The sequence below is a fragment of the Gymnogyps californianus genome, chromosome 2, assembly GCF_018139145.2.
Source record: "Gymnogyps californianus isolate 813 chromosome 2, ASM1813914v2, whole genome shotgun sequence".
In the NCBI taxonomy this organism is placed as follows: domain Eukaryota; kingdom Metazoa; phylum Chordata; class Aves; order Accipitriformes; family Cathartidae; genus Gymnogyps; species Gymnogyps californianus.
Genome location: NC_059472.1, coordinates 65,220,138 through 65,244,834, shown reverse-complemented (window position 1 = coordinate 65,244,834; position 24,697 = coordinate 65,220,138). Strand labels below are relative to the sequence as shown.

At 39.1% G+C, this 24,697-nt stretch overlaps 1 protein-coding gene across 1 annotated transcript in view; it reads left to right on the top strand.

The window, feature by feature from the left end:
- Positions 1 to 24,697, top strand: part of MBP (myelin basic protein) — a 122,027-nt gene that overhangs the window by 19,821 nt on the left and 77,509 nt on the right. Inside the window, exon 2 of the mRNA XM_050892708.1 lies at positions 9,491 to 9,565. Coding sequence (XP_050748665.1) covers positions 9,515 to 9,565 — 51 coding nt within the window. The 5' untranslated portion in view covers positions 9,491 to 9,514. The remainder of the gene's footprint in view (positions 1 to 9,490; positions 9,566 to 24,697) is intronic.

Genomic DNA, 24,697 nt, shown 5'->3' with positions numbered 1-24,697 from the left:
GAAAGTGGCTGTGCTCACTGGGAAGCTTAGGTGACCTGCCTCACTTTAAAAGGGAGAATATACCATTCACCATTTGGAGAGGACTTGTTTTTCTAAGCAGAGAACAGGAAAAAAATGTGAGTCTTCAAATATATCTTGTTTTTATTCTCATGGTATTTTTTCATTTTTATGTGAAAACAGATGTTAGGTCTTATCTGATTTCAGAGTACCTTAATCTCAAAAACTGAAAGTCTCCAAGTAACAAATAATGATACTTGTCTGTACGGTTTCTTGATTGCTCCGTGCTTTTTCCCCTCTGGTACTGGTAATACTTTGGCCTGAAATTCTTTATGATTTGAATTTGAATTTCATTCTTTTTTTCTTTTTCCTGGTTAATACTGCACTTATATATTCTTGTGTGCTGGTTTATGTCTTTTTGAAATATTTTAGGATTTAGGACAAGTGTGTACCTTTTAGTTGTTGACTCATCGAGGCCAAGAGGTGAAGTCCATACATGCGGAGGTGTAGTCCTAAAGGAAGTACGGTACTTTAGAAGCAATGACAGTGGAAAGTGATGGTCTTAGGAGTCTACTGCATATCTTTACAATATATAGAATGAGGTTATGATGTGTCTCTGTTCTTAGCCATTCTCTCTATATTTTTCTCTGTCCTTTTTTCTTTTCAGTAGAGAATTTATTTTACTGCAATGTCAAATTATTTTGTCTCTGGAGCACACAGGTGCTGGAAAAAATCACCAATGATTACGTGTCTCATCCTTTTCAGAGGGTTGGGAAAAACTGGTCCTTGCTCGTTGGTTTTGTATGCCATGCAGACCTAAACAGTGCTCCAATATGAGAAAAAAAAATCAGCCTGTTTTGTTGTGGTGTTGTGTGTAAAAAGACAGTATGTAGCAAATTAAATGAACCTGTTGATATTAGTGAGTGAGATAAAAATAGACAAATCAATCTTAATTTCGTAGGATGGCAATATTTCCTTTTTGGTATAGGTTCAAGGGATGTGTATGTTAGACATATATGTGGTCCTCTCTGTTCCCTAGGCTGGGAATAGCTGTGAGGCACAAGTATCTCAGTAAAGGCATGGAGGACATACAAGGAAATCCACGTTTTGTCAAGCCTCTGAGGTGTAGGTGCTGTGGTAGAAGTGCAGCAGGCAGAAGGAATGGCGTGGTCGGGTGCTTGGACGTGCTGGTGGCATCTGTACCTTGCCCCAGATCTTTGGGGTGGTACCTAGCTCCCCCATCAAATGCACTGGCCTCTCTTTTAAAGTGGAGGTGATTAAGGAAATTCTTTTATGACCCTGCAGGTGGATTGACATAAAGTTCATAGGGCTCCACTGATCTTAGTGTTTTGAAGACAAACAGTAAGCATGTGGCTAATGCCATTTGATTATAATCATTGACGATTTGTGTTTATATAAGGGAGTACAGATATCAGTATGTGCTAAGTGATGTTAGGTGAGCATTTTTCTGTTTATGAAGGGAAGCAGAAAAGCCCTGTTGAGAAATTTGTTTTAAAGTCGTATCTTTTCTTTTTCTTAATGGGTGGGATGAGGCTGATGGTGTTCCAGCAAAGAGAGTGGAGTGGGTTGAAGGAAGAAAGAAGAGAAAGGCAAGACAAACCTAAGCTACGGAAAATAAATATGTGTGGTTTAGCAATTTCATTATAATTGTTTTTACAGATTGTTGTCTATAATCAAGTTTGGACTACCCTTAGCTGTGCTGAAGTGAGATTCCTGAAAATCACGTGCTTTTACAAAAAAATAATATGCACTATCCTTCTTGTTGGCAATATATAGAGGAAAATTGTAATCAAAGCAGTTAGAAAAGATCTTAAACCTTGGGTCCTGTCTGCTGTGCTTACCCCATGGCAATTTTAGGAAATAGCTTGCAACAGCATTCCTTCCCAGAATATATTCTGTCGCAGTGTTGTAGCCCTTCTCCTGTGTCATACTGTTTGCAGAAAATTGTAGTGAAAAATAAATAATTTTGGCGTCCTTTGCAATGATATATAAGGTGTATGTAAATTATTGAGCAACTGTGCTAGCACTGGGGAGTACTTTCTCAGATAAATAGTGTTTCAGAACTTGGCCCATCTCTCAGGGGGGTGGTTTTCTAGGTCTAGGATACTTGCTAAGGTGCGTACAGTTGTCTATAAACATGGAAATTGCTGTAATGTCTAGATAGGCCAGGAAGGGCAGGAATCTTATATGCAAGGCACTGTACAAGCGTGATTAAATACACCTATTGGTACTAAACTCCTGGTGAATTCTCTGATTTAAATATTATGGTCACCACTGAAATCTTGGTTTTGATCATTCATGACGGAAATGCATCTGGAATAATGTATTTTTCTTTCAGGAAGGGTTCCTCAGAGAAATATCATTGTGGAAGTCAAAAGTGAAATAAGGTTTGATCTGGCAAGGATTGCACACTTTCATGGGTAATGAAAAGTTAAATCTGCATTAAATAACAATGAAACTTGTAAGGGATATAAGGCACTATATTTTGTGAAATAATTTAACACTTGAATTAAGAGGGCAGGATTCCTAGGAAGAAGTTTGCCCATGAGGCGGGTTACTTTTGGTATGTGGTTGCTCACATCTGTCTCTGAAGCATCTGACTGTGGCTGCTGATGGAATTAGCTGTAGGTCACTCACCTGTGCCCGCTGGAGGTTTTCTTTCTTGGTGCATTGGAGTAATAGGTTAGCACGATGAGGGAGTTCTGAAGAAACAGGTGAGGCATGCCCAGTGTCTCGATCTGTTTTGAAAGAAGACTGAAGTGAAGGGCTTCCTTCCAAAGATGTATATCACACCGAGAGCCTAAAAAAACCCACTCAAAGATTTCCGTCTGGCAGGCAGCCAGTGCTGGGCACTGTGTCAGCTTGCTTCCCACGAAGCTACCTAACCTGGACCTGACATTAGGGGAAAAAAAAAAAAAAAGTGTTGCATGTCACCTTGCTGGGTAGGTTTGTAGTTAAGAGTCTACATTAGAGGGCTACCGAAATTAGAGAGAACTTGCACATTTCTTAAAAGTAATTATGCTTTTTATTTTGTCTGATAAGATCTGGATATAGTAGTAAAACGTAATATTTATTTGGATAAGAATAGTCATTAATTTAGAAGGAAGTTTTAAGGAAATTCCTCAAATATTTTTATATTCTATGGTTACCCTTCCCATGTGTGAGTAAGGCTAGGAGCACTTGCTAAACATATCTAGCGTTGTAGCTCTGCACTATTATCCAACGACATCAGTCTGTAGTGAATACATATTTCTAGACAAGGTAATAATTATGTTCTGATACTTGTAAATATGTAAGTACTTGCATACCTTCATTATTATGTGTAGTTCTGTTGAGTCATAATTAAGTGTGTGGGAAGAGGTAAGACTGAACCATTATTTTACGTAACTAAATTACTCTTCAAGGATCATATGTAAGAATCCATTTGCAGCATCCTGTGATTTACATTTGGTAGTTTACGTATTTTAATACGAAGTAACCATTAACGTTCAATAAAGGTGCTCCAGGTGCATTGGCTTATAGCCTCTTGTAACTCCTGAATTACAGTTGGTGAGCTGTCACTGTAAACCAGCTCCTGGGCTGAAGTTTATTGTTTGTATTTAGCATATAGAAAAATTACAATGTTCTGTGAGATATTACAGGGGAAGGACATTCTTTAGAGTCTGATGATTACAAGGGGTGAACTTTTCTCAGGCTCCCGTGAGTGAGCAAGAAAATGCTATTTTGCAGTTAGAACAGTGTAACCTGCAGAAAGTGATATCATTGCATTTCTTGGTATATTCAAGAAGTTTAGAGAAGTGTTTTTCTGCCTTTCAGTGAAAATTCTAAATCATAATTTAAACTTCTTCGTAGGACAATGTGTGTGTATGGAAAGATGATTAGAACCTCTTTTTTAACTACCAATATCCATTTAATTTCAATAGGTAGACTAGAATGGGCTAAAAAAAAGAAATGATGATACATGTTTCTAAAAAGCTATTTTTAATCAACTGTTCAGATGAAGAGAAATAAGTTACATGATCCCAACATACATGTATTTTTATAGGTATGTGATGTGTAGGACTGAGTTTTTCCATCTGTTTTTGTTCAATTTTTATTTTTATTTTGTGATTGGCCCACAGCAAGAAGTTTCTCTCCTTGGGTAAGGCAGTGGCATTTCTGTAGTTGTTACTAGTTGGAATATGGCTTCCTATCGTGAAGAAAGCAGGAAAGCAGCTTGGTCTAGGCTTCCATCAGGTTACCTGTTAGAGTGACTCCGTAAGAAGGTACATTGATGGGAGGAGACACTTTATTTCCCCAGGCAAAATCCCTGGGCTGTTTTTGGAATTACTTGAAGCAGCCTGGATAGCTGGAGTTATTTCTGTATCAGTCATTGATTGGGAAGTGCCTGGGTCTTGGCAGCAGAGCTGATTCAGCTCGGTACGTGGTTGTACAGTAGTGCTGAGGCAGCTGGGTGACTCTGCTGGCAGTGCCTGCAGTGGCAGTTCACAGCTTCCTGCCGTAATTCACTCACTTCACCCAAAAGAGTTGTTAGGTAGCTGAAATGTTTTCAACTTTTACTCCTATCAAATCAGTTTGCTCGCATGGCCTGTTATTTCCTGAGCCTCACAAACGGTTTTAATACGCTGAAACCCACAGGCTTGATGGGGAGTTTTATAGGGGAGCTGGTGATGTACTCTGATCGCTGCAGACCTGCATAGTGTCCCCTCCCATTTTGTGACTCAAGCTCATGTGCAAAATCTTTCATCTCACAGGATTTACAAAACTTGCAGGGTTTCACCAGGAAGGTTTCGGGCAAATGCTTTTGCGGTCATAAGCTCCATCTCGTGCTCAGGCCTATTTTGGCACCTTATTGTTAGGTGTGATTCACATTGGATTCAAAGAAGGTTACTGCATTTCTACAGTACTTCTGTTTTTGCATTGTTTTGGAGCTTCATGACTGTTCTTGTGGCTGTTTATCAGTGCTAAAGCATGTACGGATTCCTCTGCAAACAAGAATGTTGATCAGTTGACTGACATTTGTTAGTAAGTGCAAGAAGCTGCTGCTTCACTTTATACAGAGCTCCTTAGTCCAGCAACCTGTATGTTATGAAGATGACTAAAAAGAAAATACAAATCTTTTTCTAGCTCAGATTTTTTGAATAGTTGGCTGCAAGTTCCTACAAAGATCGTACAATGAGTAATCCCATTGAAGTCAGTGACTCAACTCATTGCATAAAGATTGGCACAGGTAGAAACTGTGCAGTGTGGTCTCCTCACGACAGTAAGAACCAAAATCAGTGTTTAAGTCTTAACACTTCAGGATGTACTGAAGTGAAAATGACCCATGTGCTCAGTTTTTAATCAAGTAAGGCAGACTTCTGCTTGAGGCTAAAGTGAGAAATTAGGTCTTTTTGTTTCTGTAAATGATTTTAATGTTTACAGGCTTGTGTGTATATATATTTTTGCTTCCTAATCAGATATCTACAAAACAGTTGGCACTATACATTTCCTTTCCTAATTCATGTCAGATTTTTTGGAAGCCTTTCTTTTCCCTAAGGATTACTTACTGTTTTCTCCATTAACCGGTAACATGAAGAATTCTGTAACTTTTAGGATACTCTTGCTACCCAGCTGGTTGCTTTTGTCCCTTTGGCTAAAAAGTAACTATCTCTATGTAAGAAATTTATAGCAAGTACCTATAGCTAACTTATCTTGAGTTTAAACGTCTGCGTTCATTTATGCATGAAAAAGATGAAGTAAAATCTAGTTGTATTAGTGTTCGTTTCTGGATATGAGGTGAGAATAAGGGGTTGATCATGTGAATTTAGACCACATGCTGTCCCTCTGACACATTCAGAACAATAAAGGAAACAGAAGTGCAGATTTACAGGCTTAATCAATGCCATTAGTTTTCAGCTTTTAAGTCTGTTCCTGTAGAGAAACATAACAGTCGACATGTAGGTGTACTCTCAAACCACACTCCTAAACTTTGAATAGCGTTGTGTGTTTCCATTTCTCCAAGCCTTTTTTTCTTTTTTATTCCCTTCCATGTGTAATTTTTAGCCAGGTGCCCACCAAAGCCGCCCTATCACTCCCCCTCCTCAACTGGACAGGGGAGAGAAAATATAATGAAAAGGTTGTGGGTTGAGATAAGGACAGGGAGATCACTCGCCAATTGTGGTCACGGGCAAAACAGACTCGACTTGGGGAAAAAAAATATTAATTTCATTTATTACCAGTCAAATCAGAGTAGGATAAGAAGAAATAAACCCAAATCTTAAAAACACCTTCCCCCCACCCCTCCCTTCTTCCTGGGCTTAACTTTGCTCCCAAATTTTCTACCTCCTCCACCCAGTGGTGCAGGGAGATGGGGAATGGGGGTTGTGGTCAGTTCATCACCTGTTGTTTCTGCTGCTCCTTCCTCCTCAGGGGGAGGACTCCTCACACTCTTCCCCTGCTACAGCGTGGGGTCCCTCCCACAGGAAACAGTCCTCCACAAACTTCTCCAACGTGAGTCCTTCCCATGGGCTGCAGTTCTTCATGAACTGCTCCAGCATGGGTCCCTTCCACGGGGTGCAGTCCTTCAGGAACAAACTGCTCCAGCGTGGGTCCCCCACAGGGTCACAAGTCCTGCCAGCAAACCTGCTCCAGCGTGGGATCCTCTCTCTACAGGTCCATGGCTCCACAGGCCCTGCCAGGAGCCTGCTCCAGCGCGGGCTTCCCACGGGGTCACAGCCTCCTTCGGGCACATCCACTTGCTCTGGCATGGGGTCCTCCATGGGCTGCAGGTGGATCTCTGCTCCACCGTTAACCTCCATGGGCTACAGGGGGGCAGCCTGCTTCACCATGGTCTTCACCATGGGCTGCAGGGGAATCTCTGCTCTGGCACCTGGAGCACCTCCTCCCCCTCCTTCTTCCCTGACCTTGGTGTCTGCAGAGTTCCTCTCACATATTCTCACTCCTCTCTCCGGCTGCAATTGCTGCTGCGCAGTAACTTTTCCCTCTTCTTAAATATGCTATATCCCAGAGGCGCTACCACCGTTGCTGATGGGCTCGGCCTTGGCCAGCGGCGGGTCTGTCTTGGAGCCGGCTGGCATTGGCTCTATCAGACATGGGGGAAGCTTCTAGCAGCTTCTCACAGAAGCCAGCCCTGTAGCCCCCCCACTACCAAAACCTTGCCACGCAAACCCAGTACAGTCTTGCTGAAGGAATTATGCACACGGGAATCAGGAGTGCGTTGATCAGCCATTTCATACACTTCTCCATTTGCTTGGTTTTCATTTTGTTTGCTTGCTTTGTGCAGACTTTTGAGCAGAAAACTGGCCTCAGCATTTTCAGGTATCTGCGGTGTGGCAGTATGGAGGGTTTTATTGCTTTTCTTTTCACTTGCCAGCAAATGATTTTTAAATATTTATCTGGCTTAGTTTCACAGCATAGCTTGTCTGCATCTGGTATCTTTTTCTACCTTGGCATTGCAGGACTGGGACTCTGCTATGCTCAGTGTTTCATGGGTACAGGGTGGTTGTGCCTGGAGCGTTACTTCAAAGACACCAGGGAGACTAAGTGGAGGCAGGAGGACACTGATCAGAGTTCTGGTTTGCAAGTGTTATGTTGGCTCCATAATCTGTTTACTTAAACATATGTGTAGTAGAGATCAAGTTTGATAGTTAATCTTGCGATAAATGACTGGAAGAGTAACACTCAGAACATTATGCCTTTATATTCCGTTTTAGACATTTCTTACAGTTTTGTATTCCACTCTGTTTTCCTTATGTTGCAAAGTAGGTGATGAGAGGTGAGCTGCTGCTCATAATTTGTAGAGGAAAGGCCAGTTTGAGGTAGTTCAGCTCTGAAACCCAGTGTATATGAATTTATTTGTATTTTTCCTTGAAAATTTTCATAATCTCACAAAAATGTGAATTGGTTGTGCTGATTTCACAATTTGAAAGGATAGGTTTTTTCCTTTTAATCTTCTATGCAATAGATAGCGCTGTTTAAAAAAAATAAAAATCTGTTTCCAATTTGCCAATGAACTCTACCTTGAGTACATTTACTGGGTTTGGACGGTTTTTAATTCTTCCTTTGTGAGACCTTAGAAGTGGATATTTGTGAGGAATTATTTAATCGGATTCAGTGATACGTGGCATTGATTTTAGAGAGAATGGAATTAAGTGAAGAGTCAAATGAGCACTGTAGACCCTCAGTAATTTGAAAATTTATCATCCAGGGGGGGAATAAACCTATCAGTTTCTCCAAAAGTTGCAGTAGAGATACAGAACAAGATTGCTTTTGATAAAGTACACATTTCTGTGATGGGAAGTCAGAAGTAATCAAAGTTTCTGTCTTTAGAGTCCTTCAGTACACAAATCAGTGTGTGTAGCTGGGGTTATATTTGTATGTTCTACTGAGTGTAACTGGTTAATAGCCTATTGTTTTACTTCATGCATTTTCTATCATAGCAAAGGTCTGGTTGTCCTTTTCTCCCAAGCCTTTTCATAAGATTATGCTTAATGAAATAACTTAGCCCTCTGATAGCGAGTGTGTTGTGCCAGGATTTCTGATGCGAAGGTTTTATGGTATATACCTCTGTTTATTGCAGAGTAATGAGGTGTTACTATTGGCACCAGAAACTGAACTTTATTACTGAAAGTTCGGTTCATAATTCTGAGAGGAAAAAGTCCACTTGAAACTTCTTTTTCATGTCGTTTTAAGTTTCAGGACTTTAAATGCTACCTTGCACTGCATTCAAATCAGCTGAAGGCAGCAGCTGTGTATAAGATTCTATACAAACACATGCTTCTATGAGAAGAAATATGTAGCGTAACCACAAGTGTTCTCTAAAAGCTGAAATTTGAGTGTTGCGGTTTAACCTACATAAGCTCTGTTAAAGGTAAGATACAACAGGATGAGCCAGAAAATACAAAAAAGAGTTGGCATTCCTTTCTTACGTGCTTGTCATGAAAGTGCGGACCATAAAGAACATATCCATTCTCACCTCCACAGCAAATTGTTAGCAGTTTAGTGTGGTGCTTTTTTTCAGTGATTGCTGTTTATGTAATGGCAAATGTGAATTCAAAAGAACTTACTTGATCTTTTATGGAAGTTTGTAGTTACAGATCATTTGATACATATTACACTGTTTTGGTATTATAAACGTAATATCGAAAGACAGGGCCTCTACCTGATTTCTAATCTAGTCTTGTTTTATGTGCAAATTTCACAGTAAACGCTTTATTTTTCCTCCTCTGTTTATGTCTTTTTTAGAAGAAGGAAAGCTTTCTGGTATTGCTTAGATTTGCAAAACAGACCAGATAAGCTTTTTTTTTTTCCTTCCCCTTTTCTTAGAATCTTTCACAGATCTTACCTTGGACTGTAAGAATGTTTATTGTATGAGAACTATCTCTTTGATCTGTGCCAGATGAAAAATTAATTTGTATTTCAGTACAAATGTATTGGTTTCAAAAATGCTGTTTTGGTTTTATCTTTTCAGAATTTGAAGTTCTGGTGATCCATCATGGGGAACCATGCAGGAAAACGAGAACATAGCACTGACAAGTCAACCAAGGTAAGTGTAGAAAATTGAAGAGTCAAGGCCACTTCAGAAATATGTTATGAAATATGTATTTTTTTAATACATTGGTGTGTTTACCAGATCACTGTCACCTTTACTATTTTGTCACTACAAAATGACTACCTGTTTTTAAAGAGGGTCCTATGAGATGTGGCCAAACCAGGATTTTGCTGTGCTGGATTTAATGAGAGATGTGATGTTTTCCTGTGTCAGATCCATAGCTGATAAAAAGCTTCTCAGTCATGGTGGAAATGAATGAAATGAGCCTTAGAAGCATGATATTGCAGAAATTTTTAAAGAGCCAGTGAGCTGAATTGTGTTCTGTGTGTTGACAGCTTTCCATTTGGGCAGTCATTGACTTTATCCATAAGAAAGAAACTATATAGAAACACATAAAATAAGAGAATCCTAAAGGAAAAGATTGTCAGTCTGAGGAGATATAGCTTTAAAAATCTTCTCCCACCAAAAAAAGATGAGAACTGTCAAAATGTTCAGTAAAAGTTAGTGTTTGCTTTCTAAGCCTCTGCTGACACTGTTGTGTATTTTGCACATAATGTGGTATTCTGTTTGCCTTCTGATAATATCTTGTTTATTTGTTTTTCTACATTGTACCGGAAGAGAATTCACACATATCTTAAAAAAAGACATGTTTCTATATATATAAAAAAAAGATGCTTCTTGTTGCTAGCTATTGCTAACTTCCCTCCACCCATCCCCACCCAAAAATAACAGTTTACTGTCTGAGCCCACACTGTATAAAGCTATTGCCCTTTGCATTGGACAGATGATGTAAACAGATAGTTCTGTGCTTTATCTGGAGAAATGTGGGTATTTTGCATTGCTGTGGCAGATATGCAGCTATTCCTAAAAGGTGTACAAACTAGAATTCATGCAGTTACTAGTTCTTTGCCATCTCCTTTAGGAAAATACATGAGCACACTGGAAGGAATAGGGAGAAAACAGCAGGAAGAGAGGACAACTGGCTACATGTGTTTTTGTTTTGTGTTTGTGCAATATTTTGCAAAATGGTTTTGTGGCCCAAAGTTTAAGTTTCAGTACAAACAATAGTATGAGTCCCAAGTTGTGGTCTTGTAGTGACTGGTCTTGTAGACTTCACCTCTAGAAAACTCCGTTGTGCAGATCCAGCAAAGTCAAATGCACCGAACAGATGTATTTAGCCAAATATTTTGATCCTTTCTGACCAAGGATGTGAGATCCTGCAGGTGTGATACAGCAGGTATACAGAGCTTGATGGGCTGTTGTGTACTACGTATCCTCTGCTTTGGTCTTTGAGGACAAAATTTGGTTTGAAAAACACATCATAACTTTTCTCCTGCTGTGGCATCATGTGTGTCTGATGCATCTGGGTGGCAGGTAAGTGAGTTGTCGGGCACTTGGGGCCTGAAAAAGATTCTTCTAACTGTAGCAGCCTGTGCAATAGGTGCAAGTTCTGCAGTGGTGAGCAAGAGTCAGGTGGCCATGAGTTTTGCATTTTGTGTGTAAGACAGGTCTACAAGGAAATGGATTGCTGCAATTTTTTTTAATTCCTTCTTTTTCCTAATTAGTTCATGGAGAATACTTGATTCTGCAATCAAAATAATATTCATTTACCTAAAATATTTTTCAAGGGGGAACTTATTTCTGTAGTAATATCTTCTGTCCCTCACTCATCCTTCTAGAGTGACAAAAAACCAAAACACCAAACCCCTAAACTTTAAAACAGGCAGTGCTTGATCAAAATCTCCCTTTCTGCACCTAAGACAGTAATTGTGTCACAAGAAATTATAAAGCCACATATTTAAAATCAGGAAATACATGGTTAAGGTGCTGCTATGTGTTCCACATAACTGGTCAATCTTGATTCAGTTCTTACAGGCAGCATTAAAGTTCTTACCAGCGGTAGTAACCATATGTCATACTTTTTTCGTTCTTTTTTTTTTTTTTTAAATTGAAGTAGCTTTCTTGTTGTTCAATATAGCTATAAATTAGAACTGTTTTCCCACCAGTCTTTTACTGTGGTATGGGAGACAATTGCTGAAGGCTTGCAGAGACCACAGTGGAAATGCTGAACTGCCTCTCCTCACAATGAAAGAGGCTAACATCTCATTAAGGGTCTTTCTAAAATTCATTACTTGTAACTTCAGGCTGTTTACTATATTTCCTTTCCCAAAAATCTAGTACCAAAGAACAATATCATTTTAGGAAGCTCCTTTGAACCTGTGATGTCAGATTTGCTGCACAAACACTGTACTGGCTCCTGAACTGATAGACCAGTTCTCCAGAGGGCTATTTTATGTATAGTAACATTAGAGAGACTGTTGCCAAACTGTAGCAATCATAATTCTTGGTTGTCCAATAAATGTCCTGTAATACAGCAATTACTATGGGTTGGGTTTTTTTGACTTGGCATCTAGCTTTGCTTTACTTCCAATAAATTTGGGTATTTGAATTACAAAATTAGAGATCTGGAAAGCAGTTATTTCATCAAATGTCTTACATGACACCAAGATGCTTTCAAATTGGGAAATTTGCAAAAGACAACAAGATGGCTTCCTATGCTGTGATACTTCTTTCAAAATATTGTTATTCTCTTGATTTGTAAATATGCCAAGCTACAGTGATTATTTAATAAATAGTACGGAGATACTGTGAAATTAATTGAACACTTTGAAAAATAGTTGGTCTATTTGACCTAAATAATGCAGAAAATATTTACAAAACCCTCATGTTTTGCTCAAAGCAATAATGTACTACATCTCATTTATGTCAGATATCTTTCTCTTTAATGGATCTCTCTATTTAATGGATCTGCATTTTTTTATAGTTTAGTAAGATACATAAAAACTATTCAATGAACCCATCAATTTATCTTCTTTCTTTTTACTTTGGATGATACTAGACTTTGCAGTCTGCTTAATGCATTAGTAAATGTGTAAGTATTTATTTTGTTTAACTTTGTTCTTAGTGTTAATACTTGGGTTTAAACTTCCATAAATATATCTAAGAACAACAATAACAAAAAGAATGGGCTGTCCTTCATGCCCTGAGTTTCTTTAAGTTCTTGGAGAGCTAAATGTAGAGGAGTAGACAGAGTAGACTACTGAAGTGTTATTGGTCTTTGTTCGGAGTTGTAGTTGATCTGTGTCAATTTGGCATCATTAAGCTACAAAGTGCCATGAGCTCTTTTGTAATTACTAAAGCTGCCTGTAAGTATTACAACAGCGCAGTTCTCTGCTACTCTCCATTTTGATTGTCTCCCTCAGAGAATTCTGCACAGCACATATGTTGCCATCCCAAAATCTTTGAACCTTCTTGGTACCTGTCAAAACTAGCCCTTAACTTCATTGATTGTTTGGGAAGATGGGGTTGGAGGGAAGGTTTCTGGCATTGTCCCATCTATTCCACAGCAACTACCAAATGCACTGAGTCCACGGTGCCTGGTTTCCATGTGTCTCAGGTCACATAGTACTGTGGGGAGCTGGAAATGAAGCTTGTGATCTATAATAAAAGATCAAAACCCACTGCCCTGCCATGTCAAGGGGGTGCTCAAGAACTTATCCAGGCCTGGAACATGTTAGATTATTGGAAACACTGGATCATCTACCTGTTTCATGTCCTTCACATACTTGGGGTGTGCTGTAAATAAACACCAAGGAAACAAAACCAATTGCTACCTCTGATATCGAACTCTGAAGAACTTTGGTCACAGTATGTTGCTTTCTCACAGGCCAAAACTGAAAACAGATGTAGTGATGATAAGGCACTCAGTCTACAATTTAATGTTTTGTTTGAACTAAAAGCTATCTGTTAACAATGACCGAATCTTGCTGTGTAGTAAACTTATGAAAAATCTTGCCTTTAATTGCCCTGTGTATGTACCTAGATTCTGTAATGTATTTTGCAGTGGTTGATTTGATAATTTTAATAAACTGACTGGTTCTCAGTGTTTAAGGAGAACTCAGCATAATACATTGCTACGGTGAGCATGTATCAATAAATTGGATGGTTTCTATGCTGCTTCTGAGGAGATTCTGTTTTCTCTCCTCTTTTTTTCCCAGTTGTCTTGCCTAATGTTCAGAAATTTGCACCCTGCTCAGCCTTACTCCTGATAACATTGGCAGAAAGTTTTCTGGCTCTCCCTGATGAGAGGGAGGTGAAATTCTGAAGGTGGCTGGCACAGGACAGTAGTTGTATTGTTCACCTCATAGATGCTCAACGATCTGCAAGCAAAAGAGTTTTCACACTGGTCTCATCTGATGCCCGACCTCTCATGGTTGAGACTGCTTGCAGACCTGAGCCATATGTGTGGTTTTTACCAGGTGCTTCCTCTTGGTATGCATGGTAAAGTATCAAGAAAGGAAAAAAACAACAGATGAAGTAATTTTATTTGCTTTATTAATTGCTCTGAAGTGTTATTTTTGTAAGATAGAGGTTTATTTTTTAATACTTACAGTTTGAGAGATACATGACATACAGATTACGTGGATTTTGAAGTCTGGGATATGCTTTTCTGTAAAAAATAAACAAAAAACTCAAACAAAAAAAATCAAATGTGGCATTTGATTTTACTACATTTAAATAAATAGTCTTATTACCATGCATAAATAAGAGTGCAACCTTTTCACTTGTTTTCCCTAGCAAAGTTATATAGCACTATTTTTATTTTCTAGTAATTTTGTGTTTTCTCAGAGTTTTACCTTTTGCTGTAAAACAATAAAGAGCACAGGGGCTATAGTGGTGTATTCTTTGTAATTTGATATATTTATTAAAACACTCCCTCTCAAGCCAATATCTTTCTAAAGGCAAAGGAAAAAGAGAGAAAAACTTTAAAATGTTGAGAGCGCCAACATTTTCTGTGAGAGATTTGATGAGCATTTTCACCAGCCAGTTTTACAGGTTACACATTGTAGAAATTCTCGTGACCAGCCAGTGTCTGGTTAAGCTGGTGCCTGGTACAAGGAAGTGGTGCTTTTTGAAAAGGCACATCCTCTTCCCAGGGTGTGAGGGAAGTTCTGGGCAGTCAGGTTAAGCAAGACCAGTTCAGTTTGATAGACGTCTGTTTTCTTCAAATTCTACCGTTGCCCGAGACCTGGCCTTGAGCAAATCCTTTTGTGCTCGCTCTATCCTCATATTTCATTTCTTAACCTTCGTACTGTCTAACTGGATTGTTTGTTGGGACAGATGCAGTGTCATTCTGTATTAATAGTAGTGCTTGGAGACCTTGAGTGGAGCCTTCAGGCACTAATGTGCTTCAGCTAGTGAGATGATATCATAGTGGTACAGAAATGACTATACTGTTTGAAGCCTCTGAGAATGCCAAGTATGCAGTAGCTATGACATCTGTCCTCAAAAATTAACCTTAAGACCATCATTCAGTATGGTGTTGGAAGTCTAATGTCTAATGTTTAAGTAGACAAGTAGCTCTGCTATAAAGTTAAAGGGAACAATTTATGTGTCTCAATCCAAGTTGTGTTTGAATACTTGACTGTTCATTAAACTCTTCAGGTGCTGAATTTAATAGGGTCAATTGTAGTTATAATATTTAATCTTACTAGAGTCTAAAATATAGTAAGCTCATCGTAAGTATGTGTGGAAGATAAACGGTCCCTGGATCAGAGCTGGTACTTCTACACTTCCATGTTTCCCTTTGTTGCACCTATGTGAAGGGCATTGAAGGTACAGTGCTCTGCTGTGCAGAGCAACTGGTGGAAGAGTTAAAGGTGGGAGGCAAGGCAGATCTGAGTAAGGAACAAGTTCTGGTCACTGCCACAGTGCCTGCTGCTAGTGTTTAAGGAGTTGCCTGAATTGTATGACCTTGGCAGTATGTCACTCGATCTGTGTTTCAGTGAAAACGCGAGTAAATACATAGGTAACGATTACATGAAATAAGTTGAGAGCATGTTTTTCTGTTGTGCACACAAGAAAACTAGAGTTTCTTGATTTAGGTCTCGAGCTGGTTGAGCTTGCATGGGTGTAAAAGGAAGAGGCGCAGTCGCTGTGGTTTTGGCTGGGGAGGAGGTAGGGTCTTAGGCTTTGTTCTCCCACCCTCAGCCTGCAGAACTAACTAGAAGAAGAGGGAAGTACACTCTGTACTTTTTAAGGTGTTGTGCTTCAGACGCCACGCTGTTGTAGTATAGTTTAATTCCCTTCTTGTTAGCTTTGATACAGAACTAGATAAATGTCCTGTCAAGTGAGTTTAATGACAGTACCACTTAAATTAGCAAGGAGTTGGAAGAACAGGGGTGTAATGCACTGGCCATTCTTTGTGAACTCTCTGTGAACTGTTGTAGTTGCTGAGATGACTTTTCTAATAAGAGTCAGCCCATACTTCAGCCTGAGAACACGTTGGTCAGTGCTTTAGCATCTTCACGCCGGAAGAATGAAGGCAAGGTTGTTTATATTTTTAATCTTGAAGAAGCAGTAAGTGACATAGAGATCCTGAAAGGGAGCAATATCTTCCTTCCTCACATAACCTTTTTGTGCTTTTACTGTTGTGGTGGTCATAGATCAGCATGTGATGAGATGTTGTATCGCCTGCTCTGTAAGTGGGTGAGATAGGTCAAAGTAACAAGCTAGAATTTCCATTAGTTGTATTTGAGAAGAGCCTAAAAAAACTTTTGCAGTAATGTATTACCTTAGAATGCAGTTATATCTGTAAAATCAGTTGCGGTGAAGTGCATTCTCCCTATTGGAGAGATTGCCAGGCTTTACCTATGGGTACCCAGGGCCAAACCACAGCAGAATGTCCAGTATCTGAGACAGTGACTGGTAAATCTGTGCTGTACCACTTATCAAAGTATTACACCTCAGTAAAAGTGCATTTTGAAGTTTGTCCTGATCTTTTTCCCCTAATGCTAGTTCTGCTGTCTTTGATGCTCCTGGGCAGCAGCTGGGAAGAAGAGTGCTGGAGCCATGTTTTATTTTAATTCTTAGTTTCACGCACTTGTATTTCTGATAGTGTAACTGACTGTGCAGCTGGGTCAGTGTAACTGGTTGTAAGACATGGTTTTACACTATGCATCAGTACAAAGCCAAAACCCTAGCTCTGCTCAGATCTGATGCTAAAGGTTCTGCCGTGAGAAAAAATGAGTTCCACATTGCTAAGGTGAGGTGAATGTTGGTCTCATTTGTAAATTCAGCAAGTGTGAAATGGACATCAGAAGGAAAAAGACACTGGGCTTTCCCATACAAAGTATCACTTTACAGTAGCTTCTTTTTGCACTTCAGAAGCTGAAGATTAATTTCTTACATAATTGCAGTTATTTGTATGCTGAGTAAATTTAACTTGTCTGCGGCTACAGTTCAAAAATTGATTTTTCCACTTTGAGCTAAAATGTCTCGGAATGTTTTTCATTTTTACTTAACTTTCTCATGCCCTCTGCTTTAAGTTGATGGAAATAGTTAGGTAGCATTTGCTGGAGGAAAAAAAGGGTTTTGCAAAAGGAAACTGAAAAACTTTTAAGCAGAGTAATATGACTTTATTCTTGATTGCTGAGATAAGGTTCACTCTTAAAAACAATCTGATCTTTCAGTGCAGCATCCCGTGGATGTGGCCATAAAAAAATCAAAATTTGTACAGAGCTGAAAGCCACAAGATACATATCACTTACCCTGGATAATTAGGGGGACTTCGGAGCATCAGTTATAATCAAGAAGAGGCAATAATGGAAATCCTGTATTTTTGTCACAGTGCCACAGAGTGACATTCAGGTTGGTGTAGCTGGACTTAGCTAGAACTGAAAGATGAATTTAGGGAGGCATGAGGGCACTCGGCTTGCTCATGAACTCTATGCAGCTCAAAAGCCACAGAAAAGACCTAAAAGCCAGAAATCTTAGCAAGTCTATCACCGATGAGATCTATCCTTAAACAAGTCACTTATTATCAAAACAATAGTCACCATTTTTGGGTCCTCAGTTATTCCTGTTCTGTGTAAGAGCTTCAGGATGGGATTCACTGTCTGGTAATGCTGAAGTTTTCAGATGAGTTATGGAAATCTTGATATACTGGGTCTTGGTTAAAAGGTACTATCCGAGACTGTTATGTTGAAATCGGAGTGATTTTTTTGTTTTGTTTTGTTTTGTGGTCATAACTGACTTACATGTCTAGCACATTTTCCCAGCCTTTCACCCCCTCCTTCCTTCCTCCCTTTATCTTCCTTCTGCTCCTTCTTACACCCAGTTTCTTTATGCACGCTACTTTCTGCCAGCTTCCCCATCTCTGATGCAGTCTAAATTCAGTGCCATGTTTTGATTTTTCTGAGACATTAGAAATAATACTTAATTGCTAGCAGTGCAGTTACGTGCTCAGAAACAGTGACGAGATGGCCAGCTAACAGGCAGTCTGATCAGGAAGGTGGGAACACCGTAGAAGAAAAGAGAGAAAGTTTGCACTTTTCTGACAACACATAGCCATTTGAAAAATTATTTTCTCTTCCAGCCAGCTCGCTCTCTTCATGTTGAGATATCACTTTCAGCAACTATGCCAGCCTACCACAGTACGTTGCTTTACAAGCAATCCAGTAGTACCATTGCCAATATTTGAAAGCTGAAAATCAAAACTGTCTCCTATTATTTTTATGAGCAATGATCATCATCATTTATATACTGTTTTGTCATAAAGTTGTGTTGCTTTTTTGCATTTGTACCTTGTACCTGTTAAAGAATTTGTTTTATGCAGAAAACAGAAGAATTGCTGTTGAATTCTTTTGGGGAAACATGGCTAAAATTTGTCAATGTGAAGTGGAACTGTGTGCAAAAACTTTAAATCCCACTTTAATTCCTTGTGTGCATGTATGCACACTTCCATATATAAAAAAAGTACAAGTGTATATTTTAGAAAATATATATATAAATGCAAGTGTATATTCAATCATAGATACTCTGCTTATATCCCTATATGGCTGTAAATGTGCTCACTATATGAGTTTCAAAAGGCAAGACCAGTAGCTCTCCACCCTGGGGAGTCTGGCTATCTATTCTGATCTTCCCTGTGAACTGCAGGCTAAATGTTTTCTTAACATCAAGCCAGAGCTTTCTACTGCACATGAAACTTGCTTATGGTGCATAGTGATAAAGCCTGAATAATCACTGTCTCTCTCTTTTTTTTCTTTTTTTTGTTTTTTTTAAACCCTATGTCAGAAATTCCTGACAATCCTGGTTTTTTGAGACTTGGCAGATGAAAGGTTGGTGAATGTGAGACTCTGAGAATCTCAAGTCAGTGCCTGTAACAGCTGAGGAATGTTTATATCTCATAAAATATATTAAAGATATTTCAATATTTACTAATATTATGTATTGATTTAAAAAAATAAATATCTTTAATATAATTAACAAATATATAGTACTAGTATAGATAAATATATCTTAGGGTTCTAGGAAAGGCTTCAGAGCTCACAGTAGGTGAGACCCACTGCATAAAGTAACAACTGTTTTGTCTTTGGTACACTGCTACACAGAAAACTCAGTATGTTTGGGATGATTGATGTTACTTCTGGAGCTCGGTCATATGAGATGAGATTCTGGGTCTGTCGTGGTTTAACCCCGGCCAGCAACTAAGCACCATGCAGCCGCTCCCCCCTCCCAGTGGGATGGGGAGGAGGATCGGGGAAAAAAGTAGAACTCATGGGTTGAGATAAGAACAGTTTAATAAGTAAAGTAAAATATAATACTAACTAATAATAATAAAAATGTAATAATAATTATAATAATAGTAATTGTAATGAAAAGGAATGTAACAAAAAAAAAGAAAATAAATAAAACCCAGAAAAAAAAACCAGTGATGCACAGTGCAATTGCTCACCACCCGCTGACCAATGCCCAAGCAGCGATCCACCCCTCCCAGCCAACTCCCCCCAGTTTATATACTGAGCATGATGTTGTATGGTATGGAATACCCCTTTGGCTAGTTCGGGTCAGCTGTCCTGGCCATGCTCCCTCCCAGCTTCTTGTGCACCTCCTCGCTCGCAGAGCATGGGAAACTGAAAAATCCTTAACTTAAGTGCTGCTTAGCAACAACTAAACCATCAGTGTGTTATCAACATTATTCTCACACTAAATCCAAAGCACAGCACTGTACCAGCTACTAGGAAGAAAATTAACTCTGTCCCAGCTGAAACCAGGACAAGGTCAAAACCTGTACATAATGAAGACTAAAACTTAGGCTTTTTCCACTGAAAGAAATAGCTTACCTTATGCTGCAGGATACTTACTGATAGAAAGAGGTCCTCTCCTATGGTGTGGTGCTAATCTTCAGTTTCTTTCAGAATCAAATCTGTGTTTGAAGAAAAGTTTATGTTATATATTTTATTTGAGATGGATCTGAACCACAGTAATACATTACATTCAGATTGACTTAAATGAAGCATGTTTATTTGTAGGTGCTGACAATGTGGACCTGAACATTTAGCCTTAGGATTCTTGCAGATTCATTTACTTGACAAATTACTTCTAATGTTGATTTTTTTTTCTACAATTCAATATTTTAAAAAATATATAATATAAAAGGTTTTTCTTTGTTTCAGCTAATTTCTTGCCTTATAAGTAAGGGTATTGGTAAATAGAAAAAAAAAATAGGTGAAATACCTATTTAAAATTAAGCTTTGATGCTTTTTCCTCTTGTTTTTTCCTCCGTGCTTTGTGTTTTACTTTCCTGCAATCCTCTCGGGAGGAGGGGGGACATAACTCCATTCTGGAATTTCTTCAATGTACCTCTTCTGCCTCTTGCACCCTTTTCCTTTCCTCTGGCATCTTGTCTATTGTTTATTATTTTATTATTATTCTATTATGCTATGCTACATAGGCCCTGTAAGGATCGATAAAACCATCTGTCCTGGTTTCAGCTGGGACAGAGTTAATTTTCTTCCTAGTAGCTGGTACCGTACTGTATTTTGGATTTAGTATGAGAATAACGTTGATAACACACTGATGGTTTAGTTGTTACTAAGTAGGGTTTATCCTAAGTCAAGGACTTTTCAGTTTCCCATGCTCTGCCAGCAAGCAGGTGCGCAAGAAACTGGGAGGGAGCATGGCCAGGACAGCTGGCCCAAACTAGCCAAAGGGATATTCTATACCATGGAACGTCATGCTCAGTGTATAAACTGGGGGGAGTTGGCCAGGAGGCCCAGTCGCTGCTCGGGGACTGGCTGGGCATTGGTCAGCGGGTGGTGAGCAATTGCATTGTGCATCACTGTTTTTCTTCCTGGGTTTTATTTCTCTCTCTTTTCGTTATCTTCCTTTTCATTACTACTATTATTAAAATAAAATATTATTTCAATTATTAGACTGTTTTTATCTCAACCCATGAGTTTTACTTTTTTTGATTCTCCTCCCCATCCCACTGGGGATGGGGAGGGGTGAGCGAGTAGCTGCGTGGTGCTTGGTTGCCAGCTGGGGTTAAACCACAACACCATCTAAAAATGAAGTTTTATGGAGCTTGGGGGAAAGGAGGCCAAAAGGTCCATGTCAGTGGATGCATTCAGGTGAGTTGGGGAGCCTTGGATTCTTAGACCCTCTCACCAGATTGTCTAGGTGTCTTGGCCAGTGACATTTAACTCCAAGTACACGAACAGCCAGGGGAACAAGTGCTATGTCTGCTTTTGAAAACGGATGCTGAGATCTTTCAGGCATCAGATTCTACTCTAGGATTTTGCAGAAAGAGTTTATAATGCGATAGCATAATGCAGTTAATACAGTAATAACACTGTATTGTAGCTGTTGAGTCACATGATTATGGGAGAATAAAAGATTTATGGCATTTTGGAAGCTTACGAGGCTTGACACACAGACTTTCTATCAACTAAATTGCATGTCTTTGCTCACTTCGGATTCAGCCTCCTGCTGCTGTATGTAAGGGTCGGGAGACCCTCTGAACGTGTCTGACATGGAGCCCACAAGGGAGATGGCTCCACCAGGAGCAGGAGGCCTTGGCTTCAATCCCAGCTTCTGAGCACTGGTCTCAGCAATTGACAAGTCATTCTGGTTTTTGCCCTGATCAGCTTGCTTTAACCAATTAGGCTACGAACCGTGGGCTGGTGGAGCAGGTGCAGAGCTGCTTTCTTTGTGCAGAGAGCCAGGTGGCCAGCTAATTGTCCCAGTCGCTGACTAAGAGTTGGCCAAGTGTCCTGCTCAGTTCTCAATTCTGCTGCTGCGCTGCCAAGTTGGGTCTTGCGGCTTTAAGAAAATGAGGACTTCAGAGACATCTCTGAGCATCTGGGCTTCTCTTAGTCACGATTTAGCGTGGTTAGTTTCAAACCTTGAAATGGTACCTAGCCGATTTTTGCTTTCTTAAAAGAAAAAATTGCCTGATGCTTAACAGGAGTAAAGACTTCTTGGTCTTGAGTTAGGACATCTTGCTTGTTACAATGTTAGTGTTGAGGTAGGGTTGTGACAGAGAAAAAAGCTTTAAGTAGGAACCCGTATTTTGAAGGATTAATTCTCTGGGATTTTGCAAGGAGAACTTTCTTATCTGTTGAGTTACCTGTTACAGGACAAGAGTTGGGGGGGGAGTTTTGAGAGGAAGAGTGTTTTGGTTTGCTAGAGTTTCCAGAGTCCTTTTTTAGGATAATTATTTTTAATTGTTAGGAAGAAATGGGAAATGATTATTTGAATGTTGCACTTAAGGAGATGTGCTAGACTGTAAGGGGTTGTAAACTTGCTAATAGAATTGCAAATGAAGTGTGTTTGCTTATCTATATGCTTAGTCACTCAGTGTAATAACTGCAACTATAGTTTATGTGTAAACTCTTCATATGAATATATTTGTTCATGAAATGCAATATATGTAACTCAATCAGTTGCTTTTGTGTCAAGACAATCCACTTTTGTTACAATAAATCATTTTAGGAGATAAAACTGTGGGGTGCTAGAGGCAAAGGATGGGATGAAGCAGAGTAATGATAATATGTCCTTTGCAATGGTAGGGAATTGAATTAAAAAGATGCGTAGGTATTTCCAGCAGGCCACCTATTTTGTTCAATGCTAAAAAGGCAGTCTCTTGGTCTAAAGTGATTCTGAAGTCCCATGTTGATAGTTATTCAAGTGGCTTGAATAGGCTGTCAATCAATTCACAAGTAGCCTGTATATGGGAAGGATCAAATATATGTTAATACAATACGGCTATTTAAGTTTTTGTATTTAGAGTTGATGAATTCAAATCTGCCTTTTGTTTTTGGGTTTTTTTTTAATCCATCATGGTCTACCTGTTTTCTTCAGCCCTGGATCTGTTTTGCACAGCTTTTTTTTAGTAATATTTTGAGTGTGGCTCTGGCAGTACCAACTCTACCTAGAAGTTATGTAGCCAATGGATTATACTACCTCTAGGGGAGAAGGTGAAGAGCTTTGCATAGTCTGTTGTGGTTATCACCTGTGGTCTAACTTCTTTGAAGTTGTACCTGCTCCTTTTTTATGATGAAATACCAGCAAGAGAATGGCAGTAGAAATATCTCCTTGTTCATGCACAGGTTTTCGCTCTCCAGTTAAATTATCTGCCTAGAGAAGCAGTTGAACATAGCTGGTGCAAGTTTGGTTTACAGTTTCCCGCATGACTCCTTTAATTCCTGTTTGCCTGTAGAATTGAGGCATGGATTTCAGCCTTCACAACACATGCAGTAATGTAAAATTCTATTTATGTGCAGAGGGTTACTAAGTAACAGTTGCTGAGGGAAATGCAGTCTTTAACTGCATGATGTCTGTGCACTTAAAATTGCCAGCCAAGTAGTGCATTAACATAGATTTTGCACATTAATGTAGTAGGATTCGCTGTGGGCTATGTGTGAGCAAAACCTTGGGAAAAACAACAGCAGTGTAGTTTGAAGAGTTGGAGTCTCTCTGCAGCCTGTCTTGCAGACAGGAGATGAAAGCCCGTTTTCCCCTTCTACCTCATCCTCTCCATACCACACCATAATTGTGGACCCTGATATATTTGTGTGTGTGTTTATATTTATATCTACCTATAGATAAAAAGGTTTCCACGTGTAATCAGTATGTTTTGCATGTGTATCTTCCTTCAGGGGGAGGGAGTTTGAGTGGCAAACAAACAAAAAGACCGTTGTGACTCAGGGATAGATTGGGTGTTGATAATACAAGGAGAAGTTTGCCTTGAGCTGTGTCTCCTCTAGTAACTGTGTTTACTTCTAATTTTGCACAGAGGTTATCAGAGGATTTGTTTTTTCGAAGGATTTATTTTCAAGGAATGTTGCTTTGGAAAGGTCATGTGTCTAGCCTTAAGATGGAGCTTATGTACTGAAAAAGATTCTATTTAAGTGATGAACCTTTCCTTTAAATCACACCTAGTATAACTTACACTAGGGCTTTGACCTGGAGACCTTTATATGCTGATGAAAATGGGCTGTTGAACTGTCATGAAGTCCTACTGCTTTTAACTCATTTCTCTGTTACAAAGCTACTTTTTGTCTGCAAATGCTTGGAAGATGGAGGGGGGGTATGTGAACAATTATTGCAGTGGGAAGGTAACATGAGCTTATTAGGTTGTATAATTTGCTCATCGTGGACTATGTAGAACTTCATTTCAGTGAAGTTCTTGTATTAATTATTATGTCAGTGTACATACAAGATGTGCAAAAATAAATTTTGATAAGTAACTAGTACCACAATCCTTTTATAAAAGTGGCATAAATATCTATCAGGCATATTTAGTCATTAGTTTCTTGGATTTTTATGACGTTGTTTTAGCTGAATCCAAGGTTGTTACTTGTTAATCACTGAGAAATGCATCATAGCCGGGAGTTGATCTCATGTTATTTACCTAGGCTCTTCAGTAGCCAGCATTGCAACTGTCATGTGAATAGTATCATAACTTGTCAACTTTGCAAAATTCACTTCATCTATTCACTCATGGCAATTGATTTTTAATTTTTTTTTTTTCTTGCTATGGGTGATTTACAAAAAAAACCTCAAACCAAAACCAAACATGCTGACATCATCACTGTGAAAGCTGTGTATGTTGGGTTTTTTTCCTGGCATTGTAAAGTCTCTTGACATTTTTGATGGGGTATAATTCTAAAGTACTGTCTGACTGCATTTTTTGCCTGTGTTTGAGACAGCGTAGTATCTGAGCTTTTTTGTAGTCTCTCATGCAGTCCACCCATTTTGGTTTTGAGGCCAGAAACC